A 19,823-nucleotide genomic window follows, 5' to 3' on the forward strand; every position below is an offset into this window, starting at 1 on the left:
AATGTATAACAGAGTGTCAATAAGTTAGCATTAGGCCTAATAAATTTATAGCGGGTGACATTTTAATCCATCATGTGTACACAACCACATTATATTGGGGGAATAAAAGAGGAAGGATGTTGGGGGGGGGTAAGGAGAGAGAAGAGGAGGGAGATAAAGGATAAAAAGAAAGAGAGAGAGAGAGAGAGAGAGAGAGAGAGAGAGAGAGAGAGAGAGAGAGAGAGAGAGAGATAAAGATTCCTTTCAAAAATTAAGTGGTAGAAAAATTCACAGTAACATAAATTGTTTTTTCCATAAGCAAAGGGGGCAGTGTTGAGCATCTAAATCATATAATACAAAAACATTGTAAATAACAGAGCTGTAAAACACAAATACATGGTTCTAAAAACAGTGCTTTCTTTTATGATTCTTTTTACTGGGAAAATACTTTGGCCAGAATTTTTTTTTAAGCTCTGAGGATCACTTTAACCCTTTGCAAATAAAACACAATTAAATCCTCTGACATTCTGAGGGGCCATTTTGCTACAGCAAGAATCATCATCTGTTCGTGCTACTCTCTACAAGCATTTCATCATGGGATCAGGTGAAAGGATCCATCCGATGGAGATGTCCCAAGCTTAGCCATGCCAATTCAACCACTGCTAATGACAGAGGTAGAGAAAAGTCTGTCTGCAGCTGCTTTAGCCTGTGTCCTCATTTTTAATAGGACAATGAGCAGGTTTCAGCAATGCAGAACAGCCAAAAATTTTCTTTCCTCTCCTCTTACTTATGGAAATACATGCATTCCAGTCAGGCCTTGAAGGGTGAGAACGTCAGCAGCTGTGTCTGTAGGGTCGGGAGAGACATTAGCTATCTTGTTTGGGCGCTCCCCCCTGGTTCTCCCCACTTTGCTCCGGTGGGCTTTTCTGCCCATCTCCTTCTCCGTCTGCAAGAGACAAATGATCAAGGGGGAAAAGGATGGTTAAAAAATGGCAGCAACATTTATCGGCTTATAAGACAAGATCCCGGCATGACCTATCCCACTGAGACCTGAAAGAATATTTCATATTCTTTTCAAGTTCTTCTGTTCCATTTTCTGCTAAGGATATTACTAGAAGGCAAGCTTCTGGAAGGCAGGGACTTATCTACTCCAGTCCCTAGCAGTGTGCTCTGCACGTAGGAGCCTTTTAATTAATAGGTGCTGTAATGAAGTGAAAGTAGAAGGAACCAGGGGGAAAAAACAACAACAATAAAAAAAAAACAACACATTGTGCTTGGAGATAAAGTGAGAAGACTTCCAAATCCTCAATTCTAGCCATGATCCTTTAGCTTGGTAAGCAGCCAGTCATGAAGACAATGGCTTAAATGTTTCAGGGACTGACTGATTATGATATTGTGAATTGTAGCGTGAGCTCTGGATATCCCCATTCAAAGAACAAGGCTGTAATGAACTCCCATCTTAGAATGGTCTGTCTTTGTGCATATAGATGACATATGGCCTGGGTAAATAAACAGAAACTACAAGACCGCTTTATGAGACACCTAAATCAATAGCTTTGCTTTTCCCCAATTTATGGTCAGATGTTTTTGAAGCAGATATTGGAAAGAGAGGAAAGTGATGATTACCTGTTTAACTTGATGTCTTTATTTTTAGAAGTATGGGAAAAAAAAACTCCCAACTCATCATCTATAGAATATGGTGTTAATCTATCAGTGGGATTTCTTAATAGAGTCAAGGGCAAAGAGATCTCAGCACAGCATTTAAGAACAGTAGGGGGGTAATGGTAGGTAGGCATAGAATCAGAGCACAGAGGTCATATTACTTCAGTGTTAAGGATAAACAGCAAAGGTAATAGGACATGATTACTTGACAGCTGGTCAGTGCCTTGCACGAAATGAGCTGTGATCTCAATTCAACTCTCAAAGACAAATGCACTACCACTGGAGCAGCCTCCATGGCAACTGGCCCTCTCAATTGCAATTTCAGCCACTGACTTAAGAGCTTTAGAAGTAAAATAATTCTCTTTCCAATTTAGTTAAGACTAAAAACCAATAGTCTATCATTCCATATATATGGAATATATATGGCTATATCTTTTCCAGACATTTTGCTGGTAAAGAAAGCAACTTTGGTCTGTGTCAGGACTATTTTTCAGATACCTATGTATATTTTTATTTTTTATTTGATCCTGTTTTGGGAAGGAGATGGTGTCTACATGCAGACTGAGAGTGTAAAGTGAAATAGAAATAAAAAAGTGAAGTCACACTGGGCAAGTCACAACTTTTGAGATACCCTGTTTCCTCATTTGTAAATATGGGATAACAGAAGTTATATTACTTTTCTCATAGTGCTCTGGAAAGCTTAGAATGGTTATATCAAAGGATGGTTGCAGACACATATTACTTAGTTTTAAAATGTACTGTTATCTATTTTTTATTGCATTAAGTATTTCCCAATTACATTTTAGTCTGGCTTAGGCCATATTCCAGAATGTTACTTGCTGAGTAATTATTCTCATTATTTGTCACTTCTCAGTTTACTAGAGCTGCTGTCTAAAAGTTCATTTGTAAATGAACTGTTTAGAAATCAGAATGCATTTTCCCTCCAAGGAAACATAGCCTGGGCAAATTCCCAAACCAGCTCATATCTATGCCTGGAATGCTTTCCCTCAGCCTCTGCAGAATTCTCTTTCCTTCAAAATTCAGCTCACATGCCACTTGCTACATGAGGCTTTTTCTTATATCCCTAAGACAATATAATGTGCCTTCCAAATTACTTTGTATCTGTGTAGAGCACACTCACATGTACCTGTTTGTCTCCCCTGAAAAAATGCAAATTTCTTTAAAGCAAATATTGTTTTATTTTTATCTTTACACCTCTCATACTTAGTACAAAGAAGGGCACATAGTAGGTGCTTAAAATACCTTATTAATTGATTTAAACCTAAAGGGGCATATTTCATAACCTCATTATATCATTCAGGGTTAAAGGAAAGGATAGATGACCCTTATCAGTTAGAATGACTGGTTCTAATGAATTGCATGAAATGTCAAATGACCATAATTATCCCCAAATCACAGTGTTTTTGGTTTTTTTTTTTTTACTCTTCCATTTTTGCCTTTGAGTTATAGAGTTCACTTTCACTATAAGGAAGTACAATGATTGCACAAGGAGGTAGCTCTTGACCAGTAATTAACAATCAGCCAAGATGTTCTTCAAAAGGCTATTGGTTCCTATAGAATTCAGTGATTCATTACTCTAATACAATGATTCCCAAAGTGGGCGCTACTGCCCCCTGGTGGGTGCTGCAGCGATCCAGGGGAGTGTTGATGGTCACAGGTGCATTTCTTTCCTATTAATTGCTTTTAAAATTTTTAAAAATTAATTTCCAGGGGCTAAGTAATATTTTTTCTGGAAAGGGGGCAGTAGGCCAAAAAAGTTTGGGAACTATTGCTCTAATAGATCACTTATAAACCCTTCATTATAGAGTGGACCTTTCTGGTTAAGGTTAGGGTGGCTAAATGCAGGACACATCACTTTTGTGCTTATATACCATGAGGAAAAGAGAGAGCTCTCTTACATAATGACTATAGAGAATTAATTTTTCTCTCTAATAGACATTTTTTTTGGTTTTATTTTCTCTACTCAGCATGGGATGATGCAGGGGTAGGGAATCACCATTCAGTAGTTAATGTAAGGCATGAAGTTAAATTTTTTATGTAAATGATTTAAAGGCCATTAATGACCATGAAATATCCAAAGAGATAACCATGCAAGATTCTTGTATACAGCTCAGAAATCAGCACAACCCTGGGAAAATGCTTCCGTAGGTCACTAGATTAAATGAAATTAATGAGAATAATAAAGATCCCATATAACCCCAAATAGTTATAATACAAAAAAATGGGGTGGGGGAGCAATGTAGATGCCCATCAAATTGGGCTTGGGCTAAAATAGTGTGTAACATTTGTGTAATAGATACAGGAATGTGTACATCTATCTTGCCATATCTAAATTGAAGAAATGATGACTATAATGAGTATAAAGAAGCAAAATAAAACTTATGTGAACTATTGCAAAATGATTTAAGTAGAATTAGGAAAACAAAATTCTGTATGTCATGACTATAACTTCTAAAAAAAACAAACAGAAAAAAGGAAACTAAAGACTTAAAGAATAATCAACAAATTTTACTCCAAAACATACAAGAAGATATCTTTCTTACTACTTGTCTGCATAGACTGAAGACTATGGATGCAGAAAATTGCACATAAAATAAAAATTGGGGGCACAGAGACTGAATTGTTATTTTTTTCTTTACTTTTATAGTAGATGGTTCTCTGGGAAGGTAAGGGGAAAAGGAAATATTAGTAAATATAAGTGATGTAAGAAAAAAAATCAATAAAATCTCCTTTAAAAATAAGAGAAACAAAAATGACTAAGAATTCATGATTGGACACTTACCTTTGTCCAGAATGCTAAATAATAACAGAACTCTTTAATCCAAGGTTACTTTCAACCTTTTTCATATTTCAACAAAATGCTGCGAAGTGTGTTTCAGTTAACCAAAGAACATTTATGTGTCTGAGCTGACCTAACACAGACTACTGTATTTATCAAATTCCCCGACTCCCTCACTTCCAGTAAAGAATTCCTTCTCCCCCACTAAACACCCCCCTACACCCCCCTACTGACCAGGCTTGTTGATATCAAGGTCCGATAGCTTCACAGAGACATCAGTGGTGTTGGTGGTCGAAGAAGTCACGATGATATCGTGGATGGCATTCCTTCTACCAGTTCTTCCCGAAGCAATAAAATCTGCATACGTTGTTTCCACATCCGTCATTGCTAACAAATATCCACATAGCAGTGCCTATAGGAGACAAGAGTGAAGATGAGGGGAGTGTGTAAAAGGCAATCACTTGTTTGACTGGGGTCCCACGGCAACATTAGCTAAATAAATAATTCCCATTTTAAGTCCATTGCCAGATCCAAGTGGCTGCTTGCAGGTTTGGGCTTTTTATTAAGGGTTGAGTGATTAGATCATAACACTTGTTACACTTCCTTTTCTGACAGCTTTGGACCCCAGAGCAGACCTTTTTAGCCATTGTGTGTGTGTGTGTGTGTGTGTGTGTGTGTGTGTGTGTGTGTGTGTGAGAGATATGGAATTCTTTGGCTATCTGATGAAGCTTTTGGACCCGTTCTCATTATAAAGTCTTTAGTGCAAAAAAACAAAATTCATAATCACAAAGGAAATCAATTATTCTAAAATACACATACCAAAATATTCCTTAAAAAAGTTTCATGAACCTTAGGGTTAGAAATTCTGCTCTAGAGAAGATAACCATCTGACTAGAAAGGAAGGCAATCTTCCTGGCTTGAAAGCATCCACATTTTGTTCTAATTTGACATATAAAGACGTAGTTAAAACATCCTTTTGTTCCATTATGTCATGTACTCTATGGGTCGAAAAGCTATCCTCAGGTTGCCAAATGAAGACCTTCAAAGCAATATAAATTTCAAGAGATACATTATTTTGCAGAATTATTATAAGGAAGCTGTGGTACAATGAAGAGTGCTAGATTTCATGTCAAATCAAGATGCAAAATTATGTACTTAACTCTGTGTGTTAAGCACTATGTTAAATGCTGGGAATACAAACACAAGCAAAAATAAAGACAGTTCCTACCCTCAAAGAGCTTATGGTCCAATGGGGAAGACAATATATAAAAGGAAAGTGTAGTAATGAAAGAGTTTCCATGAATGAAATGTGAATATAATTGGCCTAGGCACCTTCCATAAAATGGAAGTTCTGAGAAGAACTAAAAACCAATCAGAGGAAGGGGTTGTACAGTGAAGTGAATTTTCAGGTGAGAAGACCACAGTGGATCGGGGGTTTGGAATGATGATAGAGGGTTGCCAATGGGGTATAGTTTGCCGATTCATGCATTAAATCAACATATTTTTTATCTTGGGATTTGGTACATTTGTGAGCCTTGCTCTTATGTTCACTTTTTAATGAATGGTTTTAAATGAGTTTTAAAAATGCTTTTATTTACAATGTATAATATATTTTATTTCATCACTGTATTCCCAGCCATAATACAATGACTTATATACAGTAAGGGTGAAATGAATATACACTGGATTTGATAAGAGATTCCAAATGCATATCTGGGGCAAATGTAATAGGTTTCTCATACCAATGCCCTTAGGAAGTCTATAAAGGAAAAAAAAACACATTAGAAAATTCCAGGATTGTAGCTTTAACACTGGCAGAGACCTCTGAAGGCATCAAGTCCAATTTCCTCACTTTAGAGATGAAGAAACTAAGACCCATAGAGAGAAAGTGATTTGTTCAAAGTTGCTAAGTTGAGATTTAATCCTTGTTCCTTAAATTACCCACCCCACCCCCTCCATTAGTTCTGCTATTATCTAGTGTCCAGTTGGCCAAATCAACTGGGTAAGGTCCTGAGCTCATAGACCAGTGTTATTTCTGTGGTTGCTTCACCTCTTCATATGGAAACAGTAAGATTTCTTTGTATTTTTCAATATCCCAATATAGAGCAGAGAGAAGGAAAACACATGTTTATGGATAAATGGATTAAACTGCAAGAGAGGGAAAAGAAATAAGAGAAAGCTATCTTGGTGTGTATTCATGAGGTGGAACTAAAGGATAACATTTTAAAAAGAGATCATATCTAGAGCTGGAAGGTGTCTCGGAGGTCATCTCAGTCTAGGCTTTTGATTTTAAAGAGGAGAAACTTTTAAGATCATCTCATTCAATTTTCCCATTTTTCTGAGGAGTAAAACTGAGGTTCAGAGTCTCAAATCAAGAGGTAGAGGCAGAGCTCAGTTTAGAACCCAGGTCAGGTTCATGTTCAGTGTTTTCCATTCATTATTCTTTAAGGTAACATACCTAGCTTCAGAAACATCATTTAGGAAATGTCATACTCCAGTAAGAGACACTCAAAAGTAGGAGGAAAAGTCATACTAAAACGCTTGATCCTTTCTCTTCTAATGAATACTGTGTGCAGAGCATTGTGCTAGGGGTCTCCAGGAGCTCCCGTTCTACTGAGGGGGATAACATACACAGAAGGTTTCAGTCACAGGGAAAGGTCCCCTGGTGCTCAGGTCGAGCTAGCCAATGTCTCTTCCTTAATGTCATTTCCACTGAAAAACTCAGGACAGTTTCTGATGGAGCCACTTAACAGGACCAAAGACTTTGGCAGCAAGAATTTTCTTGTCTTGGGTCTTGGGTAGCTGTGACTGCACAGGGGTTGCTTCTCTGGGTCGTGGCTAGAAGAACTGATATTCCCGAGGCGCCTGGGCTCAGGGTGCTGGTCAGTTCCCATTAAGACCTGCAGGGAGAGGGTGACCATCATGGTGGCTGGTGATGGTTTGACTTCCATCTCTCTAAGAGGACGCCTTCTTGGTTCAGCAAGGCTGGCTATCCTGCCCTGTCTTAGTTGGTTGGAAGTTGGTGGGAATGGCTGGTCTCTTCTCTACATCCCTGGATGATGGCTGGGTTAGAAGCAGCGTGGCATAGTGGATAGGCTTATCTCAGTCAAGAAGACCTGGATTTGAGTCCTGCTTCAAGTAACTCCTTAACACATGAAGCTGCAGGGAAGGTGATGATCTTTATTGGGAGAAGAAATCCCTTGCCAGGCCCCCTCTATATTGATTACAAATTTGATCGAATATGGATTGCCTGAATGTGTGTGCACAAAAGTTCACAATTCAACTCTGAATGAATTCTCTAAGCATAATGGTGTGAATGACTCCATCAGGTCCCATTTGCACAGGTCGTAACCTGTCCTCATTTCTATATCTTTGTGCCCTAACCAAAGCAAAAATGCAAATCGCTCTCTTACCACTGACTTACATAATTTTTAGCCCCCAAATACCCAAGTCATACTCTAGAACATCTGCTTCTAACTCAACCTCCTTAAAGTAAAATGTCACCATTTTTTTCTGATTGTACTTGGCACTCCATATCACTCCCAAATCAAGTGAACACCCACTTTATCTGAATTAAATGATGATTATGAAACAAATCAAGGAACTTAGACTGAGTTAAAAAAATATATGAGAGAAAGCTTGGGACGATGAAAAGTCTCAAAATTTCCTAAAACTGCATATTTCTTTTGGCCCATAATCAGAGATCTAACTAGTTGCAACGGGTCCTGAAACAAAAGTTGTTAGGGTGCAGAATGTGGTAGCAGTGGGACCAAGGCCAGTTCAACCCCAAATTCAATAAAACTGGGTAAGGTTGGTAGGGATAGCCTGATAAAACTGGTCCCTTGTTTCTGCTTTCATCTTATTTTTCTACATTTGTTCTGTGTGCTTTAAGACCCTTATGCCATTTAAAAAAAAATTAAAAACAAAACAAAAAACCCCACACTCCTCAGACTTTTTCTTTGAGCATTCCTCCCACATCTTCACATTCACTGAAACTGGGATTAAATTCTAAACATAACTTTCATGTGCCTTGCCTTTATGAGCAACGAGCTAGCTGGTGACACAGAATGGTTGATACCACATAAATTAGCATTATCCATGTGAATGGGGGAAGAAGTGAATCAGAATGGAGAAGCCAAACATTTATATTTGGTTTCAGAACACAGACCACCCCCAACACACGCCTTTTATGCGATGTAGTGATGAATCTCTCCCAACAGTTACACTGTGAATGAGCCAGAGGGATGGACAGAGCTAAATTTGTATTGCTACAAACAGCAGTTAACTTTTCTCCTCATCTCCTCTCACAAGAGAAACCTGCCAATTATTAGACCAATATTTATCTTACTGATGGTTTCTTGGGTGGTCATTTCTCCTTCCCATTTCCCTTAGTGAAACACCCTAATGTCACTTCATTACTGATTAGTCTTTTATGAACATTTTCCTTCTTGTGGTGGGTCTGGCATGCATGGTAATAGTACTTTCCCAATTATTTCATTTAACTTTTAGTCAATGACATACGCCCCCAGTGCTTCTAGTCAACTCTATGACCACTAGAGATCCCGGAAGAAGAGTGGTTCCAACTGTGTATTTGGAAGGCAGACTACAAGTTGGTAGGTATAAATATAGCCTTAAGGGATTAATTTCTTATTGGATTCACAAAACAATAAATGACCACAATGCAATGAAACCAAAGGAATGAAATAAATAGACTATAACTGGAGGAAAACTTAAGAGATTTCTTTTTTAATCATAGCAACGGAAAAATCTCAGGATCTCATTAAAAAAACCTAATAAGGATACATTTAGGCAAATGAAATTAAATCTATATGCTAAATCTCTATTAAATCTACTCATTTGATATGTAACAGAAAAATGAATATCAAATACATTTCAAAATGAAAACAGGATTCAAATGTATTAAGGAACACTACAGATTTCTTTTTTATGTGAAACAGAAAAGATTATATAAGTATTTATGATCTGATAGGAAACAAGACAAAATTGCTACTTAAAAATCAAAATTGTCTGGGATGTAACCATAGTTCCTCCTAAATTATAATCTGAAATTCTGATTAAAATTCCAGACTTAAAAAAAAAAAACCACTTATGTTTTCATGTTATTAAGTTGTTTTCCTTGCCCCAAGCCCCATGAACCAACCTGAGAATCTGTGTTGTTCACGAGTCCCCTTCTGTTTTATGAGGAATTTTTTGTCTCATCTTCATAATCCTTATCCAGTTTATCCCTTCCTTAGGCCCTTACTTCAATTGGCTAAGAGAATAGCTTAAGTTTGAATTAGCTGGATCTATAGATTGAAATTGTCCAAAAAAGCTAGGGAAAGGAAGCCTGAACTTGTCTCCTAAATATAGCACGTTAAATACTTTGGCATAGACCTCTCCAAGACCTTCAGGCCTACGAACATTCTAAACTGAGTTTCTGTAGTGACAACTGGTCATATGCTAAATGCTGACTGGATGACAGGCTAATTTTGCTTCAGAAATGGAAACAAATGAAATGAGACACACACTTGGAAGGAATGGATAGAATGCAACCAGCCTGCATTAAAAGTATCTCTAATAAGTAAGTGTCATGCCTTTAAATCAACAAAAAAAGCTGCTCCATTACTATATTTACCAATGTACTGCTCCTCCGTTCTTACTTGATGAAGACATATAAAGTATTTTCTCTTTGCAAGGAGAAACTTTAAATAATTTACCATTTGCTGTTTGATCTTAATTGACCTATGATTTAAAATAACCTTCATAAAGATGCCAAATATGCATAATATTTTATAGATAATAAATAAAAATGGTGGGGAATAAAAGAAAGGGCATGTATATTAAAATATTTATTTTATTCTTACAGAATCAGTGAATCTAAATGCTGAGAGGGCCCAATCCTTAACAAAGGCAGGGCTTCATTTTTTAACAACCCTGCTGGCAATTCGACCTATACCTGAATGTCTCTCCCTCCTAGGAGGATGTGTCATAACAAGGCTTCAATAAATATGAACATAGGGTAGATAAATCCTTTTAAGAAAAGATGTCGATATCCCAGCTAGTAAGTCTCTTCAAGTAGACTATGCCTCCATAAAATTCTAAAGATGGCAACTTGACTCCCCTTTAGATTTCTTTGTAGGGAGATTTTCTGTAGATACTAAGATAACTATTAATGATGCTTTTTCACCCCCACCAAAATAAAAAATTTAAAAAAAAACCCACCTTTCCTTTCCAAACTTGTCTCTGCATAGACTTTAAAAATATTTTCTCTAAAATAAGGTACCAGTTGCTAGCCAGAGACATAGCTCTCTATCTTCTCTGGCTACTCACTAACTGGGCGCCCCCATCCACAACTTGGCTTATACCATCTCCCCCATGCATCATGTTCTCTTCTGCTTTTCCTAACAATTAATGAATGATCATTACCTCTTAAAGGAGATGGCTCAATGAGGCTCAAAATGGAGTTCATTTATTGTCAGTAGCTTTAATCTCTATATGACCAAAGATAAGTTTATTCTTCCTTTCTAAAGGGACTTTAAAACCTTACCACTGAAAACCCAAGTCCATGAAACAACAGTAACTACAAATACCTGCCATCTGTACATAGTTTATGGTTAAAGAATTTTATATTAATAATTATTTTCTTATTACAACAACTCTGTTAGGATGGAGCAGCTATTATCATTTATATTTTACAGTTATGGAAATGATTTTGAAGGGATGAAGTGATTTGCCAAAGTTTAGTAGGTAAGTAGAGCTGGAACTTAAAATTCCATTTTATACTTCTAGGTCTTGTTATCTTTATCACAGCATGTTGTCTCAAGAGCCAACATATCCAAGAGAACTTCAAACCTCATTTCAGCAAAGAACTACCTGTTTGTAAGAAACATGTTTTTATTACTGCACCCACACCAACATTCTTTGCTCTGGTACCCCTGAACTAATACAGAGTTCTTCAAACATCTATGAAGCACAAAATATTTCAATTAGAGCTTTAGAGATAAACTAGATAAACAAATAAGAAAATTAAGGAACAAGAAATGACTTAAATACTAGCCCCATTGAGGTTAACATAGCTGGCAGTTATTTGCAGAGCCAGGACCACAATTCAAATCTCTTAATCAGAGTCTAATGCATTTCTACTTAAAGAATCATTATCTATAAGAGAATAATGACCATTATTTAAAAAAGATACTCTACTTTCTCCTTTTTTGTGAGAATAACAAAGGATATAATATTTGCACATTAACTTAGATCTATTCTTATCTCATATAATCTAAGCATTTATTAAAGTACCTATTATATATCCTTAGCATCTAGCACTATGCCTACTATGCCTTACACAAAGGAAATCTGGACCCTGCCCTGGTTTATATTAGAAAAGACAGATACAACAACAACACAAATATGTATACATATGATAATCTGGGAAGGAAAGTGAGTACTAATAACCAAGGAGCAATAGTTAAGGATAAGTCTTTCCTCTCCAAAGAAGAGGTTACGAGTTGAGTTTTGAAGTAAGCTAAGAATCCCAAGAATGCATTTTAGGCACATGGACAGCCTGTGCAGTCACAGAAATGGGAGACTGACTACTTTTATTAATGTAAAAGGAAAACTGCCAATTCCATTAGTGGCCACAACCCTCATGCCTCCATCAATGAAATCATAGTCTGGACCAAAAAAAAAAGTCACAGCTAAGATAGCAATAACTTTTTGGAAGCCTGCATCAAAATGTTTTATATTGACCCTCAGATAAATGACAATCAATTATAATTGTTACCACATGACACAGGGATCAATAACTAGATTTAATTCACACCACAATCTTTGCTTTTCTCTGAAAATGATAATTAAATGCACTAACATCAAAACAATATCATGAAATATTCCTAGTTCTGGCACTAATTTGCTGCCATGACCATAAGTATTAGTTTCTTAATCTGCAAAATTAAAAGGCTAAACTAGATAACCCTCAAGGTTCTGAATAGCATTAACATTCTATGGTTCTATATTAAATATTTAATGTAATTATTACCTTGAAATGATTTTTTTCAAATTTCAAAACTCTCACATTCAACTTAGTGAGGATTATTTCTTTCTTTTCTTTTAAATTTTCCATCATCTACTTAAAGCCTATTTAGTAGATAAATGCATGGAGCTCTCTAATGTCTCACTCTTTTAAAGATTTTTTTACATCATCTATTTAATATTTCAAAGGGTTCTTAAATAATTGATCAGCTAATCCTTGCAACACCCCTGCCAAGTCAGTCAATTAGCAGAAGGAATACTGCTGCTTAGCAAGTGACAAGCAACATTACTTGAACATTACAAATGAAGAAACTAAAGCAGAGAAGGTTAATCGACTTGACCAATGTCTCACACAGTCAGTGGCAAGTCTGATGTCAGAACTAAGTCTGGCTTTATCGCCAGTATCATTAAAAGAACATTAAGTACTATAGTCACTCAGTTCTTTAGGACTACAAGGGAATGGAGAGATCAAACAGACCAGGGTCTTCACTTTACAGATGACTTGAACAGCAATCTTAAATAGAAGATTTCTTTTACGTTCATATTTCTACTCTAGCACGCTACCAACTAAGTTTTTATTTGGCTCTACTAAGTCATTAATTTGATTAATATCATCTGAACAAAGAGACATAGGTCTGGGTGAGATGTCTTGGTATTTCCAAGGGACCAATGCCGGGGAGGTGTAAGATCCTAGGACTTAATGATGGCTAATCTTCCTCCAAGAGTCCTGATATCCTAGAGCTCTTATGAGAAGAATTCTCCCAGAAATAAATGCTTCCTTTTCTTCTTTACATTAAATGTAGTATCTAAAAAGATTATAATTCCTTGGGAGTTAAGTTGAATTAAACTTCTACTATGAGGCAAGCTGCGTGCCAGGAGAAAGGATTATAGCAACCTAGTTCAGTCTCAGCCCTCAATTTATAATCTAACAAAGGAGGGTGAAGAAGACACAACAAATGCACAAAAAGAAGTATGATACAAGGTAGCCCGGGATAAGAGGGAAAGAAGTTATACAAAATGTTATGAGGAAATTTGAAGGGAGAGAGATTATTTTCAGGTAGGGTGATTGAGAAAGGACTAATGGAGGAAATAAAACCCTACAAGTATAGACTTGCAGGAAGAGAAAGTGTAAGTTTTTAAGTGCTATGAAAGAATTAACTACTAATAATATTACCAATAGTACGGCAAGCAGCTTCTAAACAGACAGGTGGAAGAAAGTTGGTGAATCTGCTGGTTAGGGATGGAGAAGCATCTCCAGAGATGATATGTAGCCAGGGTTGTCATTAAGGCAAAGTAATGAAGGTTCTGCCCTTAGAAGAGGCAAATTTAGAGAGTGCTTAAAACATTTGTAGTCCTTTAGCAGCAAAGAAACAAAGTGTGGTATATTTCCTCCCCCCGGATCTCCACTGGGAACAAAGAACAGCCAAATGCCTTTTCAGTCCCCAGGGTGCAAGGGAGTTAGGGTGGTTATGGGTGTGATGTGATAACATCAAAAGCATAAGTATTGCCATTCCTCAGAGCCTGGGATCTAGGTAATTGGAGGAACAGGGAGCCAAATAGGTTTCCTTACTCACTTAGCTGCCTCTATCCTGCATCTAATACAGGTGAATTTGTATACCTACTTCCACCACTGTGCGAATGATGAGTGAGGCTTGCTCCGAGGCAGAGGATATGAAAGACCAAGGACCCTTTGCCAGAGTGTGGGGATATTAGGTGCTTATAGTAATATTATTAATCCCAGCTGAGGATAGCCTGTCCTGCTGACACTAATGATGCATACTCATCCTTCTAATGAAAAGGAGCCGCCACCATGCACTTGTATCCTCACCCCATCCTATGTGTGGGAAGAGGAAGGCATCTGCTCATTTGGCTGCTGGAGCAGCTACCCTAAGCATGGCTGCTTTTCTGTATTAAAAAGTTGATTTGGGGCTCATTTGCTAGAGATGGTTACCATAAACCTTCTTAGAATTCTGTTGGATACTAATATATAGTGTATTATTATTCATTTTTATCACTTTGCTATTTACTTATAACTTCTACTTTAAAGTCTATATTTGGTGGCTGTATCCCTTCTGACTTTCCCACCCCCAAACTGGTCAGTCATGAAATGAGTATGCTATGAGGAGATAAGGCTAAGATCCCATTAGAATGGCTCCAGAGTAGGAAATTATCCACGGTGTTAGTTTCTTTTCTTTTCTTTATTTTTTTAAACCCATACTTTCCGTCTTGGAATCAATATTGTGTATTCTTGTGAGGAAGATTACTAAATTATTATTTAGGAGACCTAGCAGGACAGGATACAATGGAGATCAGGAAGGAAAGTGGGATATCTTCACTACAGAGTCCTGTCACAATCCAGTGATGGTACAGCTTTCCCAGGACTTCAGCCAGTACACCTTCAAATAATAATTTAGTAATCTTTCTCACAACAGTATTGTCTCCAAGGCAGAAGAGTGGGAAGGGTAGGCAATGGGGGTCAAGTGACTTGCCCAGGGTCAGTCACACAGCTGGGAAGTGTCTGAGGTCATATTTGAACCCAGGACCTGCTGTCTCTAGGCCTGGCTCTCAATCCACTGAGCTAATCAGTAGCCCCTGTTAGTTTTGTCATAAAGTTTATTGTCATCAAATCTTTCCCCTACAAAAGACAAGCTATTGTTTTGGGAGATAATTTAATCTGATAGATTAGGAAATTCTACATCATAGTGGAGATGTTCTGTATTTAGGTTGGTAGGTGAAATATAGGTGAAAAATTAGAACTGACACTGTTGAAGAGGTAGTTAAAGCTAGGTGAGTGTACAAGTTCTCCAAGAAAGAAAATACAAAGAGAAACAGGTAAGAGTCAAGAGTAGTCTAAGATACAGGAAAAAGGAAGAGAAATTAATAAACAAGATATGAGAATAATGGTTAGGGTACATCAATGGGCTTGTTGAGTGCAAGGGGTGGGTTGGGAGTGAGGATGGTATTCATAGGACCAAGCACTTAGATAAACTAGACCACTACTGGTAGAAAAGTTCAAGAAAACAGAGCAAGAAAAATACTCTGGTAGTTCAGAGAAGCACAGAGATTTTAAACTAAGCTCAGGAAGAAGTACCAATTACTGGGCCTGTAGTGGCAGTAATTAGACTAGATTCCTATCAAGATGCTAACCTGGCTCATTCCCTGATCACCTCAGTGGCATAGAATGTTGTAGCTTGGGGCAGCTGGGTAGCTCAGTGGATTGAGAGTCAGGCCTAGAGATGGGAGGTCCTAGGTTCAAATCCGGCCTCAGATACTTCCCAGCTGTGTGACCCTGGGCAAGTCACTTGACCCCCATTGCCTACCCTTACCACTCTTCTGCCTGGGAGTCAATACACAGAAGTTAAGGGTTTGAAAAAAAAAAGAATGTTGTAGCTTGGTCACCTGTGCATTTAAAGAGAAGAAAATAAGGAAAATATTTTGCCCTGAGAAAAAAAGATTTTTCCAAGAAATGACTGGTCAATAGTATTTTATATGCTACAAAAGATTGGGCAGCCCCAACTATAACTAACAAAAGGTCAGTGCCAAACTCTGAGAGAGCAGTTTAATTGTAGTAGGGCCAGAAGCCATAATTCAAGAGTCTATAGAGTAATGGATAGACTGAAATAGAAGTTGTAGGTGCAGATGAACTATTTTAAGAATTTGGCAATAAAAGGAAGATGAGAATAACCACTGGGAGTAGCAGTATTCCTAGAGAAGCCTTGAGCATATCAGAAAATGAAAGGGAAAGATTCCATGGAAAGATATTAAAAGGCAGAGGAGGAGGGGGCAGAGGGAAAGACACAGAGAGAGGTAGAGAGGGAAGAGAGAGATACTCATAAACTAATCCTGGAAACAAAAGATCCTTAGTAGGTAGGAAGCAACAGGATGTGGAGTATAAGTGAAAAGTTTAGCTTTGGAGCATGAGAATGAATCCTCTCTCTGAGACCAAAGGAAGGGACGTAAAGATAGATATGAAGACAATAAAGTAGCAAAGTGAAAGAGGTCCAAAAGCAACAATGGACAGTTTTAGCCTTTTTGCAAAGTACAAAACAATATCATCTGCTGCTGAGAGAGAGAGAGACAGACAGAGAGACAGAGACATGGGGGGGGCGAAGATGGAAGGAAGGAGTGGGGAGGGAGAGAGAGGGAAGAAGAGGGAAGGGGAAGGGAGGGTGAAAGAGAAGCAGAGAGAAGCAGAGATGAAGACAAGAGAGAAAGAGAGAGGGGGAGACAGAAAGACAAACAGAGAAAGGGAGGGAGGGAGAGAGGAAAAGAGACATGGAGAGAAACTGAATTTGATAAGGGTAAGGATTTGGGAATCTAAAGAAAAAAAGTCTAGAAGGAAGGTTGTGGGCACTCTATCAAAAACTTAATGAGAAAAAAGATAATATAATCAACAAATATCACTGAAAGACAGTCTGGGGACTAGCTGAACAGACCAAGTCAAAGTTCAAAGGGAATAAAAGAATTTTGGAGGCAGGAAGGAGAATGCTAAATGTGGTAAAAGGAAAGGGTAAAGTGAGAAGGGAATTACCTAGGGAGAATTAATCTCCAAAAGCATGACATTTATGTTCTCTTGGTATGATAAGGGGAAACTAAAGAAATGGGAGATAAGGAGAAGGGGAAGGAGATAATGTCTGACATATCAAATTCAGTTATGCCTTATAAGAATATGCAAAGTGAGGACAGATTGGTATGAAGTAAAAAGAGCATCCATTCAAGGTATGTGAGGTCAAGAAATCTTAATCAGGTTGCTGATGTGATTGTGGATAATGCCATGAATCCCTGAGATCTTACCAGAAGGTGAAATAATGAACTTCTGTTTTGCTTAGTATTAGCTAGGTGGATAGCCAGGACTTCAAAGCACACACAAATGGTTTCTAGTTTTAGATGTTGAGAATCTGGAACTTATCATGAAGTAACAAGACTATTGTTCATTCTATATAACTTGAAGCCTTGGACTTGGGGAATTTTCCAGCGAAGGAATTTAATTCTATTAAGTATTGTAAATTGTACCATGAAAAGTGGTGATGTTAAGCTAGTAGAGTTGGAAGCGTAGTCAGGAAACTTCCCACCCTTTGAGAGGTCCCCACACTCTAGAAAAGAGACGAAGAATGAAGTGTATTAAGTTCTTGAGGGAAAGGTCTCTTATTTTTAATTTTTATATTCCCAATTCCCAAGTCATTGCCTTACACATTTTTGAGAGTCCCTGTCTATAATTTCACTGGTACACAGGCGGATGGCCTGAACTTTAAATCACTCCAAGTGAAGAAAATACCTCTCACAATTCAGGCTAGGATCTATTCAGCCATTTATAGGCTCTAAATATTGTTTGTAGGCCTGAGAGATTAAGTGATTTGCCCAAGGTGACCCAGCCAGTATGTGTAAGAGTCTTTATATACTACCAGGGCTCTCTCTATCAGTAAAAGCATTATCGAATAACCCTCTATCAAAAGAAGTATATGCAAAATAAATACAAAGCGAATTGTATTTAAATATACCTTGGATCTAGCAATAACAGCACTTGGCAAGGGGAGGCGGTGGTATTGTCCAGCATTCTTCATGTTCCAGGATCTTATATGCCATTCAATTCAATTCAAACACTTATTAAGGGCACATTTTTAAAAAATTAAATCCTCCTGACAATTACATATTGGGGAAAGGAAATCTCTCCATTTGAATAATGAATTAGCCTCACTGTTCTGCAATCTAGATAAGGGAAATGTATGTAATGCCAACTGTACTTTCTCCAATATTTCCAATATAAGATGTTTCCACAGAACAATTGTAAAGAGAATGAGTCAGATTCTTTTGGTGGTAAATAAGAAGTATGATGATCAGGCCTGGGGTATATTTAGTACGATCAAACAAAATACTCTCCCACCAGGCATTTAAGTGCCAAATACATTCCAGCACAGGTTCTGGGGATACAATGACAAAAAAGTAACAGTTCCTGTCTCCAAAGGTCTTACACTCTATCAGGGAAGATAACATGTCCCTAAATAATAATGATAATATCTAGCTTTGTAAAGCACTGCACGTATTATTTTATCTGAACTTTTTTTGAGGAAGGTGCTATTATTATCCTCATTTTATAGATAAGAAAACAGAAGTTGACAAGAGTGTAAGTGACTTGCTTCCCTAACCCTGCCAAGTTCAAATCTGGCTTCAGACACTTGCTAGATGTGTGGCTGACCCTGGGCAAGTCACTTAACCCCTTTGTCTCAGTTTCCTATTTGTACAGTGGGCTGGAGAAGGAAATGACAAACCATTCCAATATCTTTTACCAAGAAAACCCCAAAGGGGGGTCGTCCTCAAAAGTTGGACACAACTGAACAATAATAATAAAGATACTCAAATCATTAGTTTTCATTGACTTGATACATTTTCCCTAATTAATATTTTCTGTTGAGGAGAGCCTCTCCTTGGAATATGAGGGATAAACATTATTTAGCTCTTCTCTGTCACTAAATACTGTTCCTTCCTATGAACATTTAGAAGCACACCTGTCCATTTTATGGATTTCTGTTTGGCTGCTGTGTTCCAGAATCCAAGCAACATCTCTTTTAAGGTTTTTCTTCTAAACATTTCTGATTATTTATTTCAGTCCCAAAAAGGTGTGGTACAGATACATTAAAAAATGAGTTTTAGACTGTGCAAACTCATTATGACTTCTATTAACACCCACAGTGCTTAGAAATGGTGACTCACATTAGAGAATCATCATTTTCTCCCTCTCTTAAATGCTCTTCTCTTTTACCTCCCACATTCAAAATACAGCCAGAGGGATTTGGGGGGAAGGTGGGGGTATGGTAAGAGGAGAAGTAACATCTTGAAGAAGTCAATATCCCATTCCACTTGGATTTTAATTATGTCCTTTTAATGTATAAATGCATAATATAGACTATTGTAACCAGGGTGGAGGGGAAGACAATATAACATTTTCAGAACCATCCCCCTTTAACCAACTGACCCTGGTGGGAGCATTAATTAAAGAGTCACTTTCCTGAGGCTGAAAACCCTCTTCCCCTAGAACTAGATGTTGACATGCACAAAAGATAAGCAACTAGCACAACCACCCTTTCAGATGGGAGTGCCTCTCCCCAAGAGCTACAACATTTTAGTTGTAATAATCTTTTTCCTCCCGCCCTCTGCCCTTTTTTCTGTGTTTCCATTTCTATGATAAAAGAAAAGTATGTAGATGAAACATCAGAGGAAAATTCCAGTTGGGTCTAAATGGAAGTAGGTGGGATGGAGGCGGTACATGTCTATTTGGAGTTGGCACTCTTATGAAGAAGCAATAAAGAACATTTCTCAATTGCACATCAAGATAATGCAATACTGTATTTAATTGAAA

At 37.6% G+C, this 19,823-nt stretch overlaps 1 protein-coding gene across 2 annotated transcripts in view; it reads right to left on the minus strand.

Annotated features, from left to right (window-relative positions):
* Positions 1-238: 238 nt before the first annotated feature.
* The window catches only part of PKIA (cAMP-dependent protein kinase inhibitor alpha), a 78,774-nt gene continuing 59,189 nt past the window's right edge, over positions 239-19,823 (minus strand). Inside the window, exons 1-3 of one of the 2 annotated variants that reach the window (XM_044657943.1) lie at positions 9,603-9,791; positions 4,676-4,853; positions 239-925 (exon numbers count right to left, since the gene is read on the minus strand). In XM_044657943.1, the coding sequence (XP_044513878.1) occupies positions 846-925; positions 4,676-4,826 (231 nt within the window). In that variant the 5' untranslated portion in view covers positions 4,827-4,853; positions 9,603-9,791 and the 3' untranslated portion in view covers positions 239-845. Of the gene's footprint in view, positions 926-4,675; positions 4,854-9,602; positions 9,792-19,823 lie in introns of those variants that run through there. The other variant, XM_044657942.1, reaches the window with a different exon arrangement.

Source organism: Gracilinanus agilis, chromosome 1 (assembly GCF_016433145.1).
Source record: "Gracilinanus agilis isolate LMUSP501 chromosome 1, AgileGrace, whole genome shotgun sequence".
Taxonomy (NCBI): domain Eukaryota; kingdom Metazoa; phylum Chordata; class Mammalia; order Didelphimorphia; family Didelphidae; genus Gracilinanus; species Gracilinanus agilis.